The sequence below is a fragment of the Bombyx mori genome, chromosome 20 (genome assembly GCF_030269925.1).
Source record: "Bombyx mori chromosome 20, ASM3026992v2".
NCBI lineage: Eukaryota > Metazoa > Arthropoda > Insecta > Lepidoptera > Bombycidae > Bombyx > Bombyx mori.
In genome coordinates this window covers 8,629,118-8,652,733 of record NC_085126.1, presented here as the reverse complement: position 1 = coordinate 8,652,733, position 23,616 = coordinate 8,629,118, and the positions used below count along the sequence as shown (strand labels likewise).

General features: G+C 37.8%; 3 protein-coding genes across 4 annotated transcripts in view; 1 reads left to right on the top strand and 2 right to left on the bottom strand.

The window, feature by feature from the left end:
- Nucleotides 1-91: 91 nt before the first annotated feature.
- Nucleotides 92-3,578, bottom strand: LOC101745618 (RNA-binding protein pno1). The gene is made up of 3 exons (XM_004927593.5): nucleotides 2,910-3,578; nucleotides 1,633-1,795; nucleotides 92-473 (listed from the first exon to the last, which is right to left on the bottom strand). Exons 1-3 carry the CDS (start codon nucleotides 3,143-3,145, stop codon nucleotides 129-131), a joined length of 744 nt encoding a protein of 247 aa, XP_004927650.2. The 5' UTR covers nucleotides 3,146-3,578; the 3' UTR covers nucleotides 92-128.
- Nucleotides 3,579-3,977: 399 nt separating this feature from the next.
- LOC101745480 (NADH dehydrogenase [ubiquinone] 1 alpha subcomplex subunit 10, mitochondrial) lies at nucleotides 3,978-8,799 on the top strand. Its single transcript, XM_004927592.5, has 5 exons — nucleotides 3,978-4,240; nucleotides 4,326-5,060; nucleotides 6,172-6,345; nucleotides 6,906-7,121; nucleotides 8,643-8,799. The coding sequence occupies exons 2-5, from the start codon at nucleotides 4,356-4,358 to the stop codon at nucleotides 8,742-8,744; spliced, it is 1,197 nt and encodes a 398-aa protein (XP_004927649.1). The 5' UTR covers nucleotides 3,978-4,240; nucleotides 4,326-4,355; the 3' UTR covers nucleotides 8,745-8,799.
- Nucleotides 8,800-13,274: 4,475 nt separating this feature from the next.
- The window catches only part of LOC101745237 (glutathione synthetase), a 30,174-nt gene continuing 19,832 nt past the window's right edge, over nucleotides 13,275-23,616 (bottom strand). For both annotated transcript variants that reach the window (XM_004927591.5, XM_004927590.5), the window contains exons 7-12: nucleotides 23,046-23,113; nucleotides 21,760-21,864; nucleotides 20,316-20,522; nucleotides 17,628-17,763; nucleotides 16,418-16,509; nucleotides 13,275-15,528 (exon numbers count right to left, since the gene is read on the bottom strand). In XM_004927591.5, the coding sequence (XP_004927648.1) occupies nucleotides 15,399-15,528; nucleotides 16,418-16,509; nucleotides 17,628-17,763; nucleotides 20,316-20,522; nucleotides 21,760-21,864; nucleotides 23,046-23,113 (738 nt within the window). In that variant the 3' untranslated portion in view covers nucleotides 13,275-15,398. The remainder of the gene's footprint in view (nucleotides 15,529-16,417; nucleotides 16,510-17,627; nucleotides 17,764-20,315; nucleotides 20,523-21,759; nucleotides 21,865-23,045; nucleotides 23,114-23,616) is intronic.

Below are 23,616 nucleotides of genomic sequence, written 5' to 3'. Positions count from 1 at the left end.
ATAATATGTAGGGCAGTACCTTAAATAACCAAGACGTTTACTGCAATGTATTCTCTAAGCTAGATAATATCCAAAATGAAATTACCACTCATATAAATACATAGATTTATTTATAATACATTTTACAACTATATTCTTTCAGCCACTCTGTTAGCGACGTTTCTCAAATTCCCGTAAACTTTTGAAGGCGGAGATCCCATTATCAAATTACATATAGCCCGTCTTGCCAAAGCAATATTCTGATAACTGCCCAATATATGAATTTTTGAGTCTGCTAGTACTATTCTTGTTTTTGTTACATTTTCAATTGTGAATTTTGTTCGACCAGCTTTGCCAGCTAAACGACCAATAGCTCTACTTAAATGGTCACCATTTAGTGTTTTCACATCTTTAACCTCGAACGATTCGACAAATAAATCATCTAGCCGGAGCAACGCTAAGGCATCATCAACTTCAAAACCATATATGAAAGCCTGAAATGAGAAACAAAATTACATTTTATCTATTGATCCAACTAGAAATATCTAAATAACTAGTAATATATATATAAGTGATATCTTTAAAATGTAGAAAAATACAATTCAGGTTGAATTGTATTTCTCAAGGCATTCAGACTTAGTGAAGTTTAAAAAAACTGTTTCTTCTAAAAACAACTATAAATAAGAGCTGATGAAATATACATCAGTACTTTTACAATCAACACATATATAAACATGCAGACATTATTTGTATATATAAATAAATATGATTGTTGATTAATTATATTCTTTAAATAATAATAGCAATAATTAACTAATGCATTAGAAGTTTATATCGGTAATGTTAATGTTTTTTTTAGAATGAAATTTAAGTATTAAGTAGTTCCACATTTATCTACATTGCAATTTTTGGTTTCTTATTGGCAAAGATGAAACCATTACCTTCAGTACTAGCATTATTGCAATCTATTGGGATGCCACTGTCAAATTTGTAAGATCATTCAAAGTAAAAAAAAAGTCAGTTGTCAAGAAACTGTTCCCAGATATGAAACATTGATCTTCTTGGTACATATATGGCACCTTTAGAGTTGCAAGGCTTAATACAAAAGTCTTATTTTTTTATATAAGAAAGATACCACAGAGTTGTAATTTTTCAGTTTTTATTTTAATACTTTAAGCCGTAAAGTGCATACCTTAAAGTTTTTTTATCATTGCTCTCGTGGGTGGACGAGCTCACAGCCCACCTGGTGTTAAGTGGTTACTGGAGCCCATAGACATCTACGACGTAAATGCGCCACCCACCTTGAAATATAAGTTCTAAGGTCTCAACTATAGTTACAACGGCTGCCCCACCCTTCAAACCGAAACACATTACTGCTTCACGGCAGAAATGGGCAGGATAGTGGTTTAAGGTATGCATTGGATTTAAAAGAGTTGGAAAGTATTCTTTGAACTTATTTAACTTTAATTTTTAATTAACAAAATGTGATTTTATGCATTCAGGATACATGTTTATAAGTACACAGATCAAAGTATAAAACTCATTTTCTTAACATTTTTAGTTAAGCTACTTCAATTCTAAAGGTATACTGATCTATTATTGGTACTGTTCATAGTCCCTTGTTCCATATCTCTTAATAATAACAAAAATTACCTTTACAAAATCAGCAGCTTTCTGTAAATTTGCAATATCTTTTGTTTCTGGTCCGACTTTTATCTCAACATTCCTCGTTTTCGTGTTAAACCTTACTTGTAGCAATAAGTGTTCAACAATCGGAGTAAATATCTTCAGCCAGCTTTCCTTAAGTGGTGTATATCTTAAAACAAAATTCATACTATTATTATATGTCTTTCATGGGTGAATGAGCTCATGTCCTACCTCGTGTGACACACCCACCTACCCCCCTTGAGACTTGAGGTATTAGTCTCAATTGGATAATAGTTGTGCAAATAGAAAAATTTCATTGCAGTTTCGTGCAGCTTTCTTCAGTACAGTAGACTGGGGGAAATAGGGACTAGAGGTAGAATAGGGACAAATCTGGGATGTCACAGTACTTTTTTTGAGTTGTTAGATTTAACTTGGTTAAACTGAAAATTACTTTTATTTAGTGTTTAAGAATATTACATAGTTTAAGTTAGTCATCAAAATTTTGTAACTCATTAAAGATATAAAAAGTGAATTACCTAAAGTTAGGCATCTACCTAACAACTAAATAGTGCCAGCCCTATTGAAAAAGTCTATCATACATAACCTGATTCACCCCAAAGCCAAGGTGAATAAGATCAAGCTAGTTTTTTCAGTTTTTGTGTATATTTTGTAATGAACTATGTATAATAATAATAGATTGTATATAAAAATTTAAGCCTCCAGAACCATTTTAATCTCAATTTTATTAGTATTACCCTAAGAAAAACCATTGAAAATTTCAATCTACGATCATTGAATATATTCAGTATTACTTATTACATTATTACTCAATGTTATTCTCTCTCTGTAGAAGTCACTGAAGAAGATGAGTACATATTTTATTAGACTTAGAACCTACTCTTTTTTTTCCTCAAGTTAATGAACTCCGGTAGGCTCAAGAAGTTATTTTGGTTTCATCCTAACTAGTAGGAGCTTAAAGGTCTCAGCCTAAGAGAAGTTACTAGCACCTACTCTAGGAAGAGCAGCAGTGCTTTACTGAATCTACCACTGGACCTGAATCGTGACCCACTGAGAATATCGAGTGAAAAACTCAGAAGTTATCTCCCTGGGTTAGGTGGCATGTCTCGTCATTTTCAATGAACTCAACAAGAACATGACAGATTGAACTCTGACACATGATTAAATCAAAGTGGTTCAATCATTAAATGGTACAATTATTATTCTTTTTGGCCTTATGACAATTGTTCGTGTGTTCATTTACGAAGTTTTGTAGGTTAATTTACCTGTGAGCTGGGACCGCAACTTTTCGCATTGCAACTTTACTCTCATTAGGGTCTGAACTTTTTTTATGTTTTTTTCGGTTCCTTCTAGGCTTCTTTGGATTGCTTTCCCCAATTGTGGGCTCTTCAACCTCCATACCATCTCCGGTGTCATCTGTAGCTTTGCGCTTTATATTTTTAAGCTTCATCGTCTTTTTAGCTGGCAAAAAATCATCAACACTTATGTTCTCCGTTTCCATTTTGTGAGAAGGTTCGTCGCTTAGGTGAAATTTAATGGTAATTAAATATCAGTTGAGATTATATTTTATTACAAAATAAAACAATCACATGTTTCACGTGTTGGAAAACAAAAAGAATGTGCTGTTGACTTTGACACCGTTGACGTTAACATAGTAGTAGTAGTTTTATTTTTCCAACTGGAAAGGCAAAGGCATTATACCATACTGCCTAATCTTTTATATATACATATATTATTAAATATATAAAAAATGATACGAAATGAAATGAAGTTAATTAATGTGAACCGTGGCATGATATGGGATGAAATATAATCTCAGTAAAATGGTGGTCATTTACTGACACTTTTTCAGTGGACTTTTTGGAGGATCCCGAAAAGTTACGTCTAGCGGCTTTGTTTTATTTTTCCACATTTGTACACTTTCACAGATAAATAATAATAATAAGCCCATTTTATTTCCAAAAACAAAGAAAGATAAAACACCTTATCAAATAAAAAATTGTGTTAGTGGAACCCCATTTGGGTATAAGCCTCCTCCAGCTTACTGCACTCTTCCTATTCTTGGCTTTATTTCTCCATTCTTTTCCAGTTGCTGCTATTATTTCGTCGATCCATCTGCCCCTTGGTCGGCCTCTTCTTCTTTTGCCCACTGGTCCTTCCCATGTTGTGGTTTCTAATGTCCATCTTTTATGCGTATATCTCGCAAGGTGTCCTGCCCAACGCCTATACTCTCCATATTTGGTAATTTCAGTTTGACTCTAAGAGCTATAATCTATGTTTAAGTGCATAATCCGAGCGAAAAGCGTTCAAAAATATATTATAGCAAAAAAGGGTTTTTGAACTATTACTAAATGTGTAATAAGTTTCGATCGGCATAAATAAATATATATTTTTTTTAAATCCTTAGGTACTTAAAAATAATTTTAACGTTTATTAAAAGTTGGGAGAATTCAACGCTGCTATTGCAAAAAAACTTTATCTAACTCATAGATTATACACTTATTATGAACATTATGACCTAACTGTTTCAGAACGTATTAAAATGGTTATGTCACAAATCTTCTAGCTGCGATTTGTTGTTATGTATTGATTTGAGGTGAGAAAAAGTGATTTATTTAAGATAAACACTTCAATTTATGATTCAAATACCTAATCATTCGAAATTATTTAATATTTCACAGTTTCACAATTCATAAGGTACATTAGCCACAATGGCTACTCTCGTCAGAACAGCTGTAATTAAAGTTATCAGCCCAACTCAGGGTACAAAAATAGCAGCATGTACGTTTGTACAAAATAGGAATATCTCCGGGCGGGCCATGCGGGAAGCGCTACCACCTCCTCCACCGAAACCTGCACCCTTTGACTATGTGAACAAGGACTACACTTGGTTGCGCAGCTTAATCGACCGCACGACCCACAGGTTTGATGATAACAGCAAAGTGATAATCGTGGAAGGGCCGGTAGCTGCTGGTAAGACCGCCTTTGCAGCCTCCCTAGCCGATGACTTGGGTATGAAGCATTTCCCCGAAGCTAACATGGATTTGCACTATATTCGTCCGAACGGCGTCGACTTGAGGTCCTTCGACGACCAAGTACCCGAGGACACTAGGACCTTTGACCATGTTAATTTCAATCAGAATCCTAACCATCGCTTGGCTGCAAACTTCCAAATAATGATGTATGTGGCCCGGTACAGTCAGTATATTGATGCTTTGGCACACCTGTTCAATACTGGCCAAGGAATTGTGTTGGAGAGGTCCCCTTACTCTGACTTTGTATTCTTGGAAGCTATGTATTCTCAGAAATTCTTGAGTAAGGCAGTCAGGTCAACTTACTATGAGCTGCGAGAAAACACAATTGAGGAGCTAATGCGTCCACATCTAGTTATTTATCTGGATCTTCCTGTTTCCAAGGTTTGTAATCACTACTTTTACTGGTGGTAGGACCTCTTGAGTCCGCGCGGGTAGATACCACCGCCTTGCCTATTTCTGCCATGAAGCAGTAATACGTTTCGGTTTGAAGATTGTAACTATACTTGAGACGTTAGAACTTATTTCTCGAGATGGGTGGCGCATTTACGTTGTAGATGTCTATGGGCTCCAGTAACCACTTAACACCAGGTGGGCTGTGAGCTCGTCCACCCATCTAAGCAATAAAAAAAAAACATAGTATAAAACAAAGTCGCTTTCTCTGTCCCTATATCTTCTGTCCCTATGTATACTTAAATCTTTAAAACTTCGCAACGGATTTTGATGCGGTTTTTTTTAATAGATAGACTGATTGAAGAGGAAGGTTTATTTGTATAGTAGCATCCATTAAATAGTGGAGAAATCAATAATAACTTACAGTTTCTGAAGCGAAGCGAGGGTGGGTCTCTAGTATATAGAATAACTTAAACAGTCGTCATAAATTTAAAGTTAATTTAATTATTCAATCTTTAAAATATATAAAATAAGGTTCATGAGTTTTCTGTAGATTGATGTTAATAGGTAAATGTGTCAGTCACATTAGTGTATATTTTATATACCTATATTAATTGGCATTGGTAGGCAGATGCTTGGCAGTGTCTCTGTCATTGCTAAAGTCCATGAGTGACAGTAAGCACTCACTTGCAGGCAGGATGCATGCTGGTCTGCCCCTATGTGTAATGAAAAAATACATTTTTATGATTATACTAGCTTTTGCCTGCAACTCTGTCCGTGTGGAATAGTTATTTTGACATAACGCTAAATTTTAACCGCTACTTCATTTATGTAGAAAGTGTAAATATTTTTGAATTATAGAATGTTAAGGAGCTATTTAAACCCCTATTTTGAAACATTCTTTATTGGTGCTCCACTTGTATTGGTCTTACCGTGATGTTATATAGCCTATAGCCTTCCTCAGTAAATGGGCTATCTAACACTGAAATATTTTTTCAAATCGGGCCAGTAGTTCCCGAGATTAGCGTGTTCAAACAAACTTTTCAGCTTTATAATATTAGTATAGATACACTCTGGTACAGTGCATGTACAACTTTTACAGGTTCAAGAAGCTATTAAAAAACGTGCTCTCAGTCACGAGGTGACCAGCAAAGCTCTCACACCGGCCTTCCTGACTGAAATTGAGAAGCAGTACAAAAACAAGTATCTGAGAGATATCGCCACTCATGCAGAGCTGCTCGTGTACGACTGGACCGGAGGAGGTGAAGTCGAAGTGGTTTGTTCATTTCTTATTCTTTTTAAGTTAATTAAATGATTTTTTCTATATGAAAATTGTGGGAATATCTAGCATTATTAATAATGGTTGGCTTACACAAACACAAATGTAATTTTGTAAATTCGTCGCGGCCTAAAGGATAAGACGTCTGGCGCATTCGTGTTGAGCGATGCATCGGTGTTCGAATTCCAGGCGGGTACCAATTTTGCTAATGAAATACGTACCTAACAATGGTTCACGATCGACTTCCACGATGAAGGAATAAAATCTTGTGATAAAAATGAAACCTGAAAAATTTTAATTTGCGTACTTACTGAGGGTAGGACGTCTTGTGAGTCCGCATGGGTAGGTACCACCACCACCATGCCTACTTCTGTCGTGAAGCAGTAATGCGTTTCGGCTTGAAGGGCGGGGCAGCCGTTGTAACTATACTGAGATCTTAGAACTTACATCTCAAGGTGGGTGGCGCATTTACGTTGTAAATGTCTATGGGCTCCATCTAAGCAATAAAAAAAAAGCTTGCGGGCATCTTAACCATCGATAAAACATTTTAAATTCAGGTCGTCGAGGACATAGAGCGACTGAACTTCGACCAGTATACGGAGCGTGAAGAGCCCAAGATGAAGGACTGGCGTTTGCCTCGCGAAGTGGACTGGGCCGACCAGCGCGCGCTCTACACGAACCAGAAGCACTTGCTGATGAATCTGCTCGCCATCCCCAAACTGGACATACCGGAGCTGATAACTAGCGCCGAGGACTGTTACGAGAGAGAAAAGGTGAGGAGGTTTAATTATTTTTTTTAATGGCTTAGGGAGGTGGACGAGCTCACAGCCCACCTGGTGTTAAGCGGTCACTGGAGCCCATAGACATCTACAACGTAAATGCGCCACCCACCTTGAGATATAAGTTCTAAGGTCTCGAATATAGTTACAACGGCTGCCCCACCCTTCAAACCGAAACGCATTGCTGCTTCACGGCAGAAATAGGCGAGGTGGTGGCACCTACCCGCGCGGACTCACAAGAGGTCCTACCACCAGTAATTACGTAAATTATAATTTTTGCGGGTTTGATTTTTGTTACACGATGTTATCCCTTCACCGTGGAAGTCAATCGTGAACATTTGTTGAATGAATGTTTAATATTTTTTAATACGCTTTTATTGGCTTCAGACATATGTATATTTGTTAAGGAATCTTGGAACATGATTTTGATCCCCTTCAAAACGTCGTATTAACTCGAAATTCAGTATACTTAGGGCCGATGACAATTCAATATTAAAAAAAAATATTGAAAAAAAGAAAAATTAATAATAGTTTAAAAAATACGCTTTTAAAGAAATAGAAAATAAATTTAATAACTGTGAATTAAAAATAGTGTAAAAAAATGATATTGTTGTAAAAAAAGCGTGGGGTGCTTTTCAGGATATATAACAAAATAGCCCTTCTACTCATATCTGTTCATACAATATTTATAACTACTTACCATGCACCCCACCCCACCTGCCGTGTGGGTGGGGATCCGGCGATTTTCTCCTGTGGAAAAAAAGGTCCTTTTATTGTGCTATCGATTTCTTTTTGAAAAGAATTTAAATTAGAAGCTGTACAAACTTATTTTATCACTTTTATTATACACAGTAAGAACACTCAATTACAATACAGCTTACTAAAGTGCTGCCACCTATTGTCTATAGTTTTAATTTCATTTTATATTACGAATATAGGTATAACACTAGATATGGTATGGTATAAATAACGGATCAAATGACCCATTTTGAACTTTTGCATTGAAAATCACACATGCACACGGTATCATCTTCTTATTGCATTTGCAGATTTGAATTCATGACTTTTTCTTACCAATTAATCTACAGTTATTATACTATATTTTTTTGTTTTATTTTGTTTATTTTGAGTAATACTTGTCATATACCATTATCTACCCGCTACGGTGGAAATAGGTACCAGTAAGTGTTGGTATGATTAGTGTTAATGAAAATGGCACCCCCTATAAATTATTTTTATAGTAATTTGATAATTTTATAGTAATAGAATAGTTTTAAACTATAAAGTATGAAGTCCGATATCGTATCATTGTAGCTGATGCTGCGTTATTGGTGCAAACAGCATGGCGCATTTTATCGAGAAATGTAAAACTGTTTTTAACTAGAACTAATTTTATAACATGTTAATAATTTTTTTTTAATTAAATAATATTTGTGCGGTAATAAATAATATTTTAACCATAAATACGAGCTTCTAAGTTTAACGTCTGAGTTTTTTTTTATAACTTTTTTTCAGGTTATTTCTGCTCACCCAGCCTTCCGTTACGAACTGGGATACGCGCCAGGCGAATCTGTGACCTTCAAGAACAAGCTGCCCAAATACCACGAGTACATATAGACACTGGTGCAATATTAGATTGTTGTTAATTTAATGAAATAATTATTAAATGAAACATTTTGTGTTTTATTCTTTACCACTACTACTAATAGAAGTTTTTCCCAGATTCACTTGTACCCTTTGTCCGCTTTTATATCCAGTGTTTCCACTTAAATGATTTCCTTTCCCCACGCCTCAATTCAAATTTCCCCTTCTCAGGGCTTTTTTCCCCTCAACAATTTTTCTGCTGTAGTTTTCACTTTTGGCCCTAGTGTAGTAAATAAAAAAAAGGTCTTTATCGATTTTCTTCTATAGCCTACCCACGCCTCTGGTGATACTACGAGGGCTGCACTAAAAGTATCGGGAATGGAATATTTCCACTGTTCCTGTCAATTTAAAATCTTTTTAATTGAAAACTCCTTGGTTTTAAAAATCGAATACCATTTATTTATTTAAAAAAAGATTCTCGGTCTTGTCACGAGGTTTTGTCAAACTTGTTTAGTCGTTGAGAAAATGGAATTGACTCGAGAAAATTCAAGAGCGATGATTTATTATGACTTTCGAAGTGGTTTAACACAAAAACAGTGTGTTGACCGGATGATTTCTGCATTTAGTGATGAAGCCCCATCCAAAACCACAATTTATCGCTGGTTACTGAGTTTCAATGTGGACGTGTCAAGCTCAGTGATGATCCCCGTCAAGGTCGTCCAAAAACTGTAGTCACCCAAGAAAACGTTGATGCTGTGCGTAAGCTGATTGAGGAATATCGACATGTGACATACCGCGAAATTCAGGCAACTTTAGACATTGGCATGAGTCAAATACAAATAATCTTGCATGAACAATTAGGTGTAAAAAAGTTGTTTTCCCGATGGATACCGCATTCGCTCTGTGAAGAGCAAAAAGCGGCTCGCGTTACTTGGTGCGTCAGAACTCTCGAAAGATTCCACGCAAGATCCTCAAATGCGGTATACAACATTGTATCAGGTGACGAATCCTGGATATACGCGTACGAACCCGAAACAAAAAACCAGTCACGAGCTTGGGTGTTCGAAAATGAGTTAAAGCCAACAAAAATTGTTCGTTCACGGAGTGTTGCAAAAAAAAATGGTGGCCACGTTTGTCTCCAAAACCGGCCATGTTACGACTATTCCTCTTGAGGGACAAAGAACGGCTAATGCAGAATGGTATGCTAGCATTTGTTTGCCACAGGTCGTTTCTGAACTCCGTAAAGAGAACTGCAACCGCTGCATCATCCTCCATCACGACAATGCGAGTTCTCACACCGCGCACAGAACAAAAGAGTTTTTAGAGCAAGAAAACATCGAATTATTAGACCATCCGCCGTACAGCCCCGACCTAAGCCCTAATGATTTCTATACTTTCTCTAAAATAAAGAATAAATTGCGTGGACAGAGATTTTCATCACCTGAAGAAGCTGTGGACGCCTACAAAACGGCCATTTTGGAGACCCCAACTTCCGAATGGAATGGTTGCTTCAATGATTGGTTCCATCGTATGGAAAAATGTGTCAAATTTCGCGGAGAATACTTCGAAAAGCAATAAATACATTTTTAAATAGTAATGTTGTGTCACTTCGTTAATTCCCGAAATTTTCAGTGCCGCCTAGGTATACTATGATAATATTATTTACACTAAATGCCATTTACCCATGATTTCCCGCAATTTCCCCTTTTTCTCCCTCTATGGACCCTAATTTCCCCTCAAATGGGGAATTTCCCCTCATTGTGGGCACACTTTTTGTATCCCTAATATGTACGATATATTTAAGATGATCGGTTAAGTACTTAAGACGTTACGTAAGACAAACAAATTTCCTTTACATTAAAATTTATAAAAAGACTAGCTGACCCGGCAGACTTGGTAGTGCCTCAATCGATAAATAAAAGACACATCAAGGGGACACATCTAAGGAAAAACAAAATTGTTTGTTTTTATATAGTTCCAAGCATTTTCATATTTTTTAAACCTTCTCTGGACTTCCACGAATAATTCAAGACCAAAGTTAGCCAAATCGGTCCAGCCGTTCTCGAATTCGAGACTAACGAACAGCAATTCATTTTTATATATATAGATATTAATTTATTATCATGGATTGTAACATTGTATACAGACAACAAACAAAACAAAATTTTGACATTATAAAGTAACACGTAAATAGGTAAACGGATTAATTAGTTTTTGGCTAACTAAAGCTTGAGCGAAATACTAATTAAAAAAAGGTTAAATAAAAAACAAAATAAATGTTATAATAGTGAAATGTAACACATGTAACGTACAAAGTATAGATAACGTATAATATGATGAAGTAAAACGAATTACCTATTATAAAAAAATTAAAGAGAGAGAGAGAGAGTGTGTGTGCGTGTGTGTGTATATACTTAATTCATCATCATCATCATGCTTTCCTATTACCCTCTGCTGGGGTGTAGGGCTCGAATCAAATTTTACACAACCGTTTACTACTCAAGTAGAAACAAGTCCCTAATCGCGAGTAAGCTCCAGAGTGCAGCGTTAACCCTCGGACAGTGGTTCCGAAAATGGCGCATAGACATCAACCCAGCGAAAAGCACAGCAGTGTTATTTCAAAGGGGAAACTCACCGCTTATTTCCTCCCGCATTAGGAGGAGAAATATCACACCCCCGATCACCCTCTTCGGCCAACCTATACCCTGGGCTAGGAAGGTCAAGTACCTGGGAGTCACCCTGGATGCATCCATGACATTCCGCCCGCATATAAAAACAGTCCGCGATCGTGCCGCATTTATTCTCGGCAGACTCTATCCCATGATCTGTAAGCGGAGTAAAATGTCCCTTCGGAACAAGGTGACACTTTACAAAACTTGCATAAGGCCCGTCATGACTTACGCGAATGTGGTGTTCGCTCACGCGGCCCGCACACACATAGACACCCTCCAATCCCTACAATCCCGCTTTTGCAGGTTAGCCGTCGGGGCTCCGTGGTTCGTGAGGAACGTCGACCTACACGACGACCTGGGCCTCGAATCGATCCGCAAACACATGAAGTCAGTGTCGGAACGTTACTTCGATAAGGCTATGCGTCATGATAATCGCCTTATCGTTGCTGCCGCTGACTACTCCCCGAATCCTGATCACGCAGGAGCAAGTCACCGTCGTCGCCCTAGACACGTCCTTACGGATCCATCAGATCCAATAACTCTTGCATTAGATACCTTCAGCTCTAACACTAGGAGCAGGCTGAGGAACCCCGGTAACCGTACGCGTCGAACTCGACAAAGAGGTCGACGTGCAGCCTAACCCATGCATCAGCCCGCTGAGTTTCTCGCCGGATCTTCTCAGTGGGTCGCGATTCCGATCCGGTAGTAGATTCATTCGCGAAGCAACTGCTCTTGAGTTGTTAGGTCTCCTTCGGAGGCGCTCGGGCAGTTGTTAGCAAATCCCACCCCTCCTGGCTGAGCATTTGCTCGCCCACCTGTCCTGGTGAAGCTGGAAAGGCCTCCGGGCCACCAGTAATCCTTCAATCATAAAAAAAAAAAAAAAAAAAAAAAAAAGAATCAAATTTTTCCATTTATATCGGTCTTGGGCAGTCTGTTCTAGCTCCTCCCACGTCATGCCCAAGACCCCTAGCTCCTGTTCCACCGAGCGACGCCAAGTTGTTCTGGGGCGGCCTCTCTTCCTTTTACCAGACACTTTCCAGGTCAGTGCTCTCTTTGATAGGTGGGTATCGGGCTTTCTCAAAGTGTGACCAATCCAATGCCACTTCCGCGAAAGGATCTCCTTCTCCATTGGTGTCTGCTTAGTGACCCTCCACAGCTCTTTATATATACTTTTATATACTTAATTGAACACACAAAATTAGGTAACATTGAAACACAGCAAACCGTGCGGACTCACAAGAGGTCCTACCACCAGTAATAATGATCTATTTACACCAAGCAACAAACTGTTTACCTTTACCTGACTCGGTGGTGCAATAGTAAGCGTTGCACCGAGGGTCCTGGGCTCAATTCCCACGTCAGGCAAACATTCAATTCAAATCATTTTTTTTTTATTCAACATAAATGAAACTATACACTTGTTGAACGTCAAAAAGAACTAAGTACTTGTGTGATTAACAGGTTGGTTTACTCTTTGTTTGGTTGTTTATTATTTATCTATACATTTAAACGTATTTAAGTATGTATATCAGTCTCTGATACTCAAAACACAGGGAACCCTAATTTGGTGCCGGATGACCGTGCGGGGTTTGTTGATCCTAATTGAATATGCAATTTCGAAAAGGGCACATCTCTGAAAATGTAATATGTTCAGGAAATAAAAAAAAACTGATTATTTTCTAAAGCAGTGTAAAATTTAAAATATTAACTTTTTAGATATATTTTAGTGTTAATTAGCAATTGAAAATTACTGGAATTATTATAAAATGGATGTAGGTAAGACTCAAAACTACGTGTATATGAAAAAACGTATTTGACAAAATATGTGCCCTTTTCGAAATTGCATATTCAATTATTTATTATTTATTTTTAACAAATAAAACAAAACGAATATGTACTTATTACAAACATTTATTAAACTATAAATTTTATTATACAAAATCGGTTCGATTTAGCACCAAATTATCGTAACACATTATTTCAGTTTATCGTCTATTCTAGTCTTTCCTCGGTCATTTTATTATTCCCACTTTGGTATAATAATTGCCCATTTTTTATCATTAAGTAATAAACTCTATGTAAAATTAAAATTCATCTAAAGTAAAGGAAATATAATAAAAAAAAACCCTAACATAATAATAATAATAATAACAAAAGGAATGTTATTCAAAAATAATTAAAATTTTAAAATATCTTTTTAGATAACTCCAGCGAATTCTGTTCCAAGTAAAAGACTTTGTTTCAAATCAATATAAAAGTGCAGTTACACAAATTTAAAATATACTTCAAGAACAATCAATAATCAGTCGACAAACATAAGTACTTGTTGCTTTAGAATGTTAAAAGAGTCAGATACATAGGCCGTTTTCCAATTACAGCACAAGAGCGCATTATGCGGCATAATGCTCAACTAAGCTTCAGCATAATTCGGCATTGTGCGTCACTGTGTCGCATTATGCTCTGTAATTAACCATTACTTAATGGTAGTTTTCCAATTGCTCTGTGCTCTTGTACTGTAATTGGAAAACGGTCCATGACATACAACTGTGGACTCAGCACTCCAAGTGATTTTTCAACACGCTCTTTATCTAAATCAAATTTGAAATCATTCAATAGATAACCAGACACAAATATCATTCAAAACCCAAAATATTTTATTGAATTCAATCTGATCAGTCATACACTATGAGATGAAAAGCTATTTTGTTCGACATTTTTGCAAATTTACAAGAGAGCCTTTGAGAGTTTAAAATATGAAAAAAATATCATAACATAAAAAAATCTTCAGGTATTTGAATGGGGTAAACTTAATTGAAATTCTATTAAAAACATCAAACTGTTGATGCTAATATCAAATAAAACACACCTTTAATTACAAAGTTATATGTCGCGGGTTAAGCGAAATGTCGTTTGAACCTAATAGCTTTTCACCTCTCAACATTTTCAGTTTTAAATCGCTACATAATTAAAATCTAATAATTATAACGTCAAGCTAAACATGTCGCAATGCGTATGACATGTGACTAATCTTTTCATAAATTTTAATCATTTGTTTATTGATGCATAATGTTTATCTTGCTTATTTTGGCCTCAAATGACGTCATTCGTATTACAATTGTGTACGGGCAAGTTTGATCGACATTGTGCGGCAAGTTATTCGTTCAGTTCTCTATTTTATCAATCTAAGTAACATAAATTCCTTTAAATTTGACATATCGAAAAAATTTACCAGAGAGGGTATTATGAAATTAATTTATTACCCGTAACTATCAAAATACATATAAAACATGAATTGGCTTAAAAGTCTCAGTTACCAGGCCAAAATATCTCCAAAAAGAAACAGAAATGTAAAGACTATTTTCTTTCGAAAATCTAATTTATTATCCATTTATTAAAACTTATTGAGTTTGAAATTTAAATAGGTGCTTAAAATAATAAGCAATGGCAAAAGGCATATCCTATTTATATCTTGATCATATATTAATATATGATTCTACAATAATGTATCTGTAATAAAAATCGAATCCCACCTGTGGTATGTGAAGAACTGTATATTGACTGTATATTGAAATTATCCCAGCATTAGGGTAACAAACCAAATGTTGCAAACCTCATACCAAACTAATACTTATTTTCTTCACAGAACAGTGGCGCCCTCTAGTTTAATAATTTGAAAGCAACATTGCCTACGTCGGAAACTCCCAAAAAGACCTCATACCTCACCGTAGATTTATATACTAATATATATAAATCTACGGTGGTTTTTACGGATGTTCCGTTATAACTACTGAACCGTGCATCCGATTGACTTGAAACTTGGTATACATGTAGAAAATACATGTACTTAATGGATAGGCTAATATTTATATGAGTGTTGGACTCCCTACACCAGTTGCGGGGGCGTTAATGATGAGAATCTTTGTGGAGGTGAGAAATGATAATGTTAATTTTAAATGCCCAGCGAAGCGGACGGGTACAGCTAGTGTTTTTATAAGTTGATTTGTACGGGCGTTCGTTATAGGTCTAGTAGATAGGGCGAGTCTAGCGCGCCCAGTCCGGCGGCGACACCGCCCTCGTTAGCGTCGGCTAGTTTGGTGCGCAACATGTGACCGACCTGACGATTGCAGTAGATCTTCTCTTTCGTACTGGAAAAAAACATAATTTTTTTTTGCTTAGATGGGTGGACGTACTCACAGCCTGCCTGGTGTTAAGTGATTACTGGAGCCCATAGACATCTACAACGTAAATGCGCCACCCACCTTGAGATATAAGTTCTAAGGTCTCAGGTATAGTTACAACGGCTGCCCCGCCCTTAAAACCGAAACGCATTATGGCTTCACGGCAGAAATAGGCAGGGTGGTGGTACCTACACGCGCGGACTCACAAGAGTTCCTACCACCAGTAATGTTGCTAATAATTTTGCGAGTATGATTGCATTAAAATAACACGCTACCCTTAGAACCGAACACACGGCTTTGCAGCCGATTTAGGCAAGGACGTAAGGCGATTGCATACAGCAGACATGCTAATGTTGCGATGGATGTGGGGAGTAACGGAATAGATAGAATACGAAAATTACGAAATAAATATGTTAGAGGAAGTCTGAAAGTGGCATCTGTGACAGAGAAGCGGAGAAGTGCGCGTTTGGGATGGTATGGACATGTGATGAGACGAAATGAAAATGAGGCTGGTAAGAGAGTGTTAACTATCAATGTGGAAGGATATAGAGGAAGGGGTAGACCAAGAAGAAATGGATGGATTGCGTGAAAGACGATGTGGGTAAGAGGGGAGTGACCGAAGAAATGGTATATGATAGAGGAACATAGAAAGAGAAAATATGTTGCGCTGACCCCAGGTGACTGGGAAAAGGGCATAATGATGATGATTATCTAGGGCCGGATAGGCACCGCCCTCTGATTCCGCGTCTAAGTTCGAAGGTCGAAGGAATGACTTTATGATGTCCATGGGCTCTGGTCCTATCATGTCTCGCTCCTCCAATATAAGCGTTAGATATATTACAAGGATCGCACATACCCAATAATGACCCCAAATATTCCGAGCTCCGACACGAGATCTACCAGCGGCGGTGGGACAGGCGCCCCCGGCCTTATCATGTACCCTGATACCTGAAAATTATCAAAACAATTACGACACATACATCATTTATAGAATGCGCACCGTGTGAATTTTTTATTTTTTATTTTTTTTATTGCTTAGATTGTGTGGACCAGCTCACAGCCCACCTGGTATTAAGTGGTTATGGAGCCCATAGACATCTATAACGTAGACGCGCCACCCACCTTGAGATACAAGTTCTAGTCTCAGTATAGTTACAACGGCTGCCCCACCCTTCAAACCGAAACGCATTACTGCTTCACGACAGAAATAGGCAGGGCGGTGGTACCTACCCACGCGGACTCACAAGAGGTCCTACCACCAGTAATTACACAAATTATAATTTTGCGGGTTTTGATTTTTATTACACGATGTTATTCCTTCACCGTGGAAGTCAATCGTGAACATTTGTTGAGTACATATTTCATTAGAAAAATTGGTACCCGCCTGCGGGATTCGAACACCGGTGCATCGCTCAACACGAATGCACCGGACGTCTTATCCTTTAGGCCACGACGACTTCCAAGAATGTACTTACAAAAGACTCGAGTTATCTCTTAAGATGGACAGGAACTCATAGTTGCGGTAACAGTTTAACATTATCTGGACCATAAAATCGTTGGTCATGAAAAATAGTTCCAATTGAAGATTTTAATAATATTTTAATAATAAGTCTCCAGCAGTCATATCAGTAATCTTATTTTCCTATTGATTTTTATTGTTTTACTAGCGGACCCGGCAGACTTCGTAGTGCCTCAATCGATAAATAAAAGACACATCAAGGGGACACATCTAAGGAAAAACAAAATTGTTTGTTTTTATATATGTAATTCCAAGCATTTTCATATTTTTTAAACCTTCTCTGGACTTCCACGAATAATTCAAGACCAAAGTTAGCCAAATCGGTCCAGCGGTTCTCGAGTTTTAGCGAGACTAACGAACAGCAATTCATTGTTCTATATATAGATTGTATTTTTTTATTGTAACTATACTGAAATCTTAGAACTTATATCTCAAGATGGGTGGCGCATTTACGTTGTAGGTGTTTATGGGCTCCGGTAACCACTTGACACCAGGTGGGCTGTGAGCTCGTCCACCAAACTAAGCAATAAATAAAGAAAATCCTTACCAGAGGCGGCAATATCCTCTCCATCAGTATGTACGCGGCTCGCTCCCGGCTGTGTCGCATGCGAGTCAACGCGTCCCTCACTTCCGAACCGTACACATTATTCCCGCCACCTTCCCTTTGAGGCTTCAATACGAATCTGTACAAAAAAAAAAAGTTAAAAAATCTATATATATATGTCGGCGCAAATATGACTATTTACCTACTGATCATCAACTAATTACTCTGTGATAAGAAATTGATGTTAAACAGTCCCTTTTATTGTAATTTCAATACTTTAAAATCTTGTAAACACGCTCACGTGTTTAATACTTGTAAACACGCTGACGTGTACGAAGTCCGATAAATACGGCCGTGCTGTCTAGCGTTTAGTCCCTCCCGACTAGGCGCGTCAACACCTCCGCCCCCGCCGTTCGCCCAATCACGATGTTCGACCAGCCCATACCGTAGGCCCCGAAGGTCAAATATTTAGGCGTCACCCTCGACAGTAGGATGACATTCCGCCCCCACATCAAGACGGTACGCGACCGTGCCGCCTTCATTCTAGGACGTCTCTACCCGATGATATGTAGGCGAAGTAAAATGTCCCTTAGAAATAAGGTGACACTCTACAAAACTTGCATACGCCCCGTCATGACCTATGCAAGTGTAGTGTTCGCTCACGCGGCCCGCATACACTTAAAATCCTTCCAAATCATTCAATCCCGTTTTTGCAGGATAGCCGTCGGAGCCCCGTGGTTCGTCAGGAATGTCGACCTCCATGACGACCTGGACTTAGAGTCCATCAGTAAGTATCTGCAGTCGGCGTCCATGCGCCACTTCGATAAAGCGGCACGACACGAGAACCCTCTCATCGTGGCCGCCGGTAACTACATTCCCGGTCCTGCGGAAAGAATGGAAAGCAGTCGACGTCGCCCGAAACACGTCATTTCGGATCCTCCCGATCCACTAACGGTGCTTTTAGGAAGTCCAAGCACCGGTCACCGTTCTCGTCCAACCCGTCGCTTGCGACGAAGGGCTCGACGAGTAAATTAACTCTCAGACACAGCCCACTGAGTTTCTCGCCGGATCTTCTCAGTGGGTCGCGTTTCCGATCCGGTGGTAGATTCTGCAAAGCACGGCTCTTGCTAGGGTTCGTGTTAGCAACATCGTCAGGTTTGAGCCCCGTGAGCTCACCTACTAAAGTTAGGGTTACGCTGACATAGCCGCTAGGGCTATCAGCTTAGGTAGGAAAAAAAAAAAAAAAAAAAGCGTTTAGTCATTCGTGTCCGAGCCGTCGTACAGTACGGATCTCTCTGGAACGTTGTTATGCTTCTCGTGCAATATACGCAGTTCTCGTGAAGTTTTGTTTTGGAAGCCCAAACATGAGTCATCATCGAGAACTTAATGACCGTGACGTCAACAATGCTGACGTCACACTTTTTAAAAACATTCCTTCAGCGTTTCTCCTCCGTCATATATAATACATGAAGCAAAAACTTTGTACCCCTTTTTACGGAGACGGAGGAATATGAAATTTCACACACTTATGGAGAATATAGTGAAAGAGAGTGCGGGAGAGAAGAGTGGCGCACTTACGTTGTAGATGTCTATGGGCTTCAGTAACCACTTAACACCAGGTGGGCTGTGAGCTCGATCACCAATCTAAGCAATAAAAAAAATAGAAGTATATAAGAAAAAAATTATCAAAAAATATATAAATATCCAAACCAGCCTTTAGGTTGAGGTAGTTTTGACGTTAATTTTGAGTTTTTGTTTTATTATTATTTTATTTTTTGTTATATTATTATTATTATTGCTTTTGTTCTATTCCAAGATTATAGTTATTGTTTTTATTTAATTCTGGTATACTATATGAAATGTTAATAAATATAATATGGATGCAAAATCTGAAGTAAATGAAATAAATAAATCTATATATTAATACGTGAAACAAAAACTTTGTATCCCTTTTTACGAAAATTGCGCGGACGGAGGAGTATGAAATTTTCCACACTTATAGAGAATATAGAGAAGAAGTGCACAACGCTAATATTTTTTTAAGATAATGCATAAAAGATACATTAAATGAATAAAGAAAACATTACACACACTACCATGTATTTGACACAACACATACGTATAAATATACTCTTTGTAAATTGTCAATTGTGAAACTTTTGTCATTCTTTAAAGTCTGTGGTCAAATCTATATATATATATATAAATTAATTGCTGTTCGTTAGTCTCGCTAAAACTCGAGAACGGCTGGACCGATTTTGCTCATTTTTGTCTTTAATTATTTGTGGAAGTCTAGAGAAGGTTTAAAAGGTAGATAAAAATGAAAATGCTCGGAATTAAATAAAAAAAACAATTTTGTTTTCTCTTTGATGTGTCCCCGGTCGGACGGATTCCTTTTGTTTGTTTTAAGTTTGTTTTATACAAAAGTTTAGGTTTTTTATTTATCGATTGAGGCACTACGAAGTCTGCCGGGTCAGCTAGTTGAGAATAAATTATTATTGTTTGTCTTTAACACTATTTGTCTATAGTGTAGTCTTGGCGAAATCTGTGATTATAGAAGTATAATAAATAGTCTTTGACAATAGAACCAATAAGAATGTTCAAACTTATAATTTCAATTAATTATAGTCGAATTTCGACTACTGCGGGGACCACTAGTAAATAATAAATATAATATTACGATGAACTAACCTCTCGGCATCGGCCAGTGCCATCTCCACTGCTCTCTCGCCGCTCTCGTCGAAGTCCAGCGAGTACAGTCCCGTGAATATATCCCGGACGCGAGAGGTGCTCGTCCCGGAGCCCATGAACTTCTCCAGCACCCCGGGACCGGCCAGGGCTTGTTGGACCTTCTTCGTTCCCGCCAGTTGGTAGTGGATCGATGGACATTTTATGGCCCTAACAAAAATAACCATATTTCTTTAGTGTTTAAGCGCCGTTCTTTCAATATTGCGAATAGTTAGTTAATATTGTAGGTGTGAGAGACCCAATTTATATAGTAGTGTGTAAAACCAGTGATTTTTAGACCTTAATAATTTATCCTTTTTTTTTTAAGGGATTTTATGACCTGATAACTAAGACCTTTAGGTCAAGTCTTATTTTAATTTTAATGATCCGTTACTTTTTTATATGAAAATGATATTATGAAATGAAATGAAGTTGGTTAATATGAAACATGGCATGAAGTGAAATGAAAACAAAATGAAATGAGATGAGATGATAAGGGATGAAGTATAATCTCAGTAAAATGGTGGTCATTTACTGAGACTTTTTCAGTCAACTTTTTGGAAGATCCCTAGAAGTTACGTTCAGTGACTTTGTTTCATTTTCCCACATTTGTGCACTTTCGCAGATACTAAACAGTTAATAGACCAACGTTATTACACATTTAAGAACCTGAAGAAACACCAATTAGACAAAATATTCTCACTGGTGGTAGGACCTCTTGGGAGTCCGCACGGGTAGGTACCACCACCCCGCCTATTTCCGCCGTGAAGCAGTTATGCGTTTCGGTTCGAAGGGTGGGGTAGCCGTTGTAACTATACTGAGACCTTAGAACTTATATCTCGAGGTGGGTGGCGCATTTACGTTGTAGATGTCTATGGGCTCCAGTAACCACTTAACACCAGGTGGGCTGTGAGCTCGTCCATTCATCTAATCTATAAAAAAAAAAAAAAAAACAATCACGCAACTTCACTCCTCGCGTTCCCAATAATTTATCCTGATAATATTTAATAAACTAATCCTTATATTAAAATAAATACTTTTATCGCATTTGGTATTTGAAGTAGATACATTTTGTAAAAACACTACATCATTTTTTACAAATATTTGAAAAAAGTACCACCAGCCTGCCTATTTCTGCCGTGAAATAGTAATGCATTTCCGTTTGAAAGGTGGGGTAGCCGTTGTAACTATACTGAGACCTTAAAACTTATATCTCAAGGTGGGTTGACGGCATTTACGTTGTAGATGTCTACGGGCTCCGGTAACCAGTTAACACCAAGTGGTCTGTGAGCTCGTCCACAAACCTAAGCAATAAAAAAGTCTTTCACCCGTCGATATAATCAACCACACATCTCAAGTGTGCCAGAACACTAATACAGCTGTAAAAAGCACAGTCTATAAAACTTACGTGGATCTTTCGACGCGTAATCTCGCATCCCATTCCCTTGCGGTGGGGTACTGAGCCGGCTCGTACCCTGATCTGTAGTAAACGACTGCTACGGGATGACCGTCCCTGTCAATGACATGTCACTTGTATACGTTCGTTCCTTATTTGAATATTTGAATTTTTCAAATTCGAATGAATATTTAAAAAAAAAAGACATGCCCGCTGAGTTTCTTGCCAGTTCTTCTCAGGACGGAGGCTAGTTTTTGTGAATTGGCGGTATTTCTTTTTGACGTTCAACAAGTATGTACTTTCATTTATGTCGAATTTTTTTTTTTGATTTGATTTGATTTCACGTATAAAGCATTGCTTACAGAATGCAGGCACTTATTATCAATATTCGTGTTATTCTATAGAAAGCTATTAGAAAGTGGTAGATTTGGATGTGATCAAACTGAATGATCGATAATGATATTGTTTTAATCAATTTATTTAAAGTAACAAAATGCCAAAGGAAAATCACGTGATAAGTCGGGGCTTTTCGGGCAAATGTCTTACATCTTTTACTTTCATTGCCTTGAAGAACCTACCGTAGGTGAGCTCACGGGGCTCAACTCTACCACCGGATCGGAAACGCGACCCACTGTGAAGATCCGGCGAGAAACTCAGAGGGCTGTGTCTATGGGTTAATTAGCTCGTAGAGTCCTTCGTCGCAAGCGACGGGTTCGACGAGAACTATGACCGGTGCTTGAGGTACCTAAAAGCACCGTTAATGGATCGGGAGGATCCGATATGACGTGTGACTTATTTTCTCAAGTACTCATGATTGCTTTAAATATTCACTATAAGAAGCATGTATCTAGAAACTAAATACGTTATCACTCCTCCTCCTCCGTGCGTCGTATTCCTCAGTTCTGAGGGTCGTGACCTTTACTGAGCACTTTTGTTAGGACTATGTTCCTCCATTCACTCCTGTCCTCCGCGCAGCGTCTTAATCTGATCGGACCAGCGCATGGGACTACGCCCCCTAGGACTCTTTCTTTACGTTATCACTTCATAGTATAAAACAAAGTCGCTTTCTCTGTCCCTATATCCCTATGTATGCTTAAATCTTTAAAACTACGCAACGGATTTTGATGCGGTTTTTTTTAATAGATAGAGTGATTGAAGAGGAAGGTTTATATGTATAATAAAATCCATTAAATAGTGGAGAAATCAATAATAAATTACAGTTTCCGAAGCGAAGCGAGGGCGGGTCGCTAGTTTTTGATAAAACAATAAACATTCTACTTTAGTTACTAATTACTTACAATATCAGTTGCTTCTTGTCGTTCAGTTCGGTCTCCTCGTAAATTTCGTTTAAGGTTTTTCTATAAATCTATAAAAAGGTATTCAATATTAAGTGAATGTCGTATTCTTATAGTAGTCTTGGCGTATTTCAACAATTTTTTTATCCATTTATATCTATAGTAGAATTATTTTGTCCGTGCAGTTTGGGTCATAAAACGTACCCCGGCTAGGGCGGTGAGCATGTTGTGCGAGCGCAACGCCATTATCGATAAAAACAAATGAGTCATCGAAGGCAGGTAGGTACACGGCGCACACTGTGTTATTATCGAGATCTAGCAGAACTTAATTAAAAATAATACTCTTCTAAATATTCTTAAAACTCCCTTTATTACACAGGTGTATAACTAAATAACCGATATTAAAAAAAAAATATAAGTGTGTAACACCATACAACACAAGGGAAGTCTCGAAACATAGCTTATGCGTACTAGCACGAGTGTTTTGTTTAGTTTTGCTTTATTGCAGAATGCGAACAGGTCTGTTCTTGTCGTTTAAAGTGCTATAATTGGTCATTTTTATCGTTTGTTATAT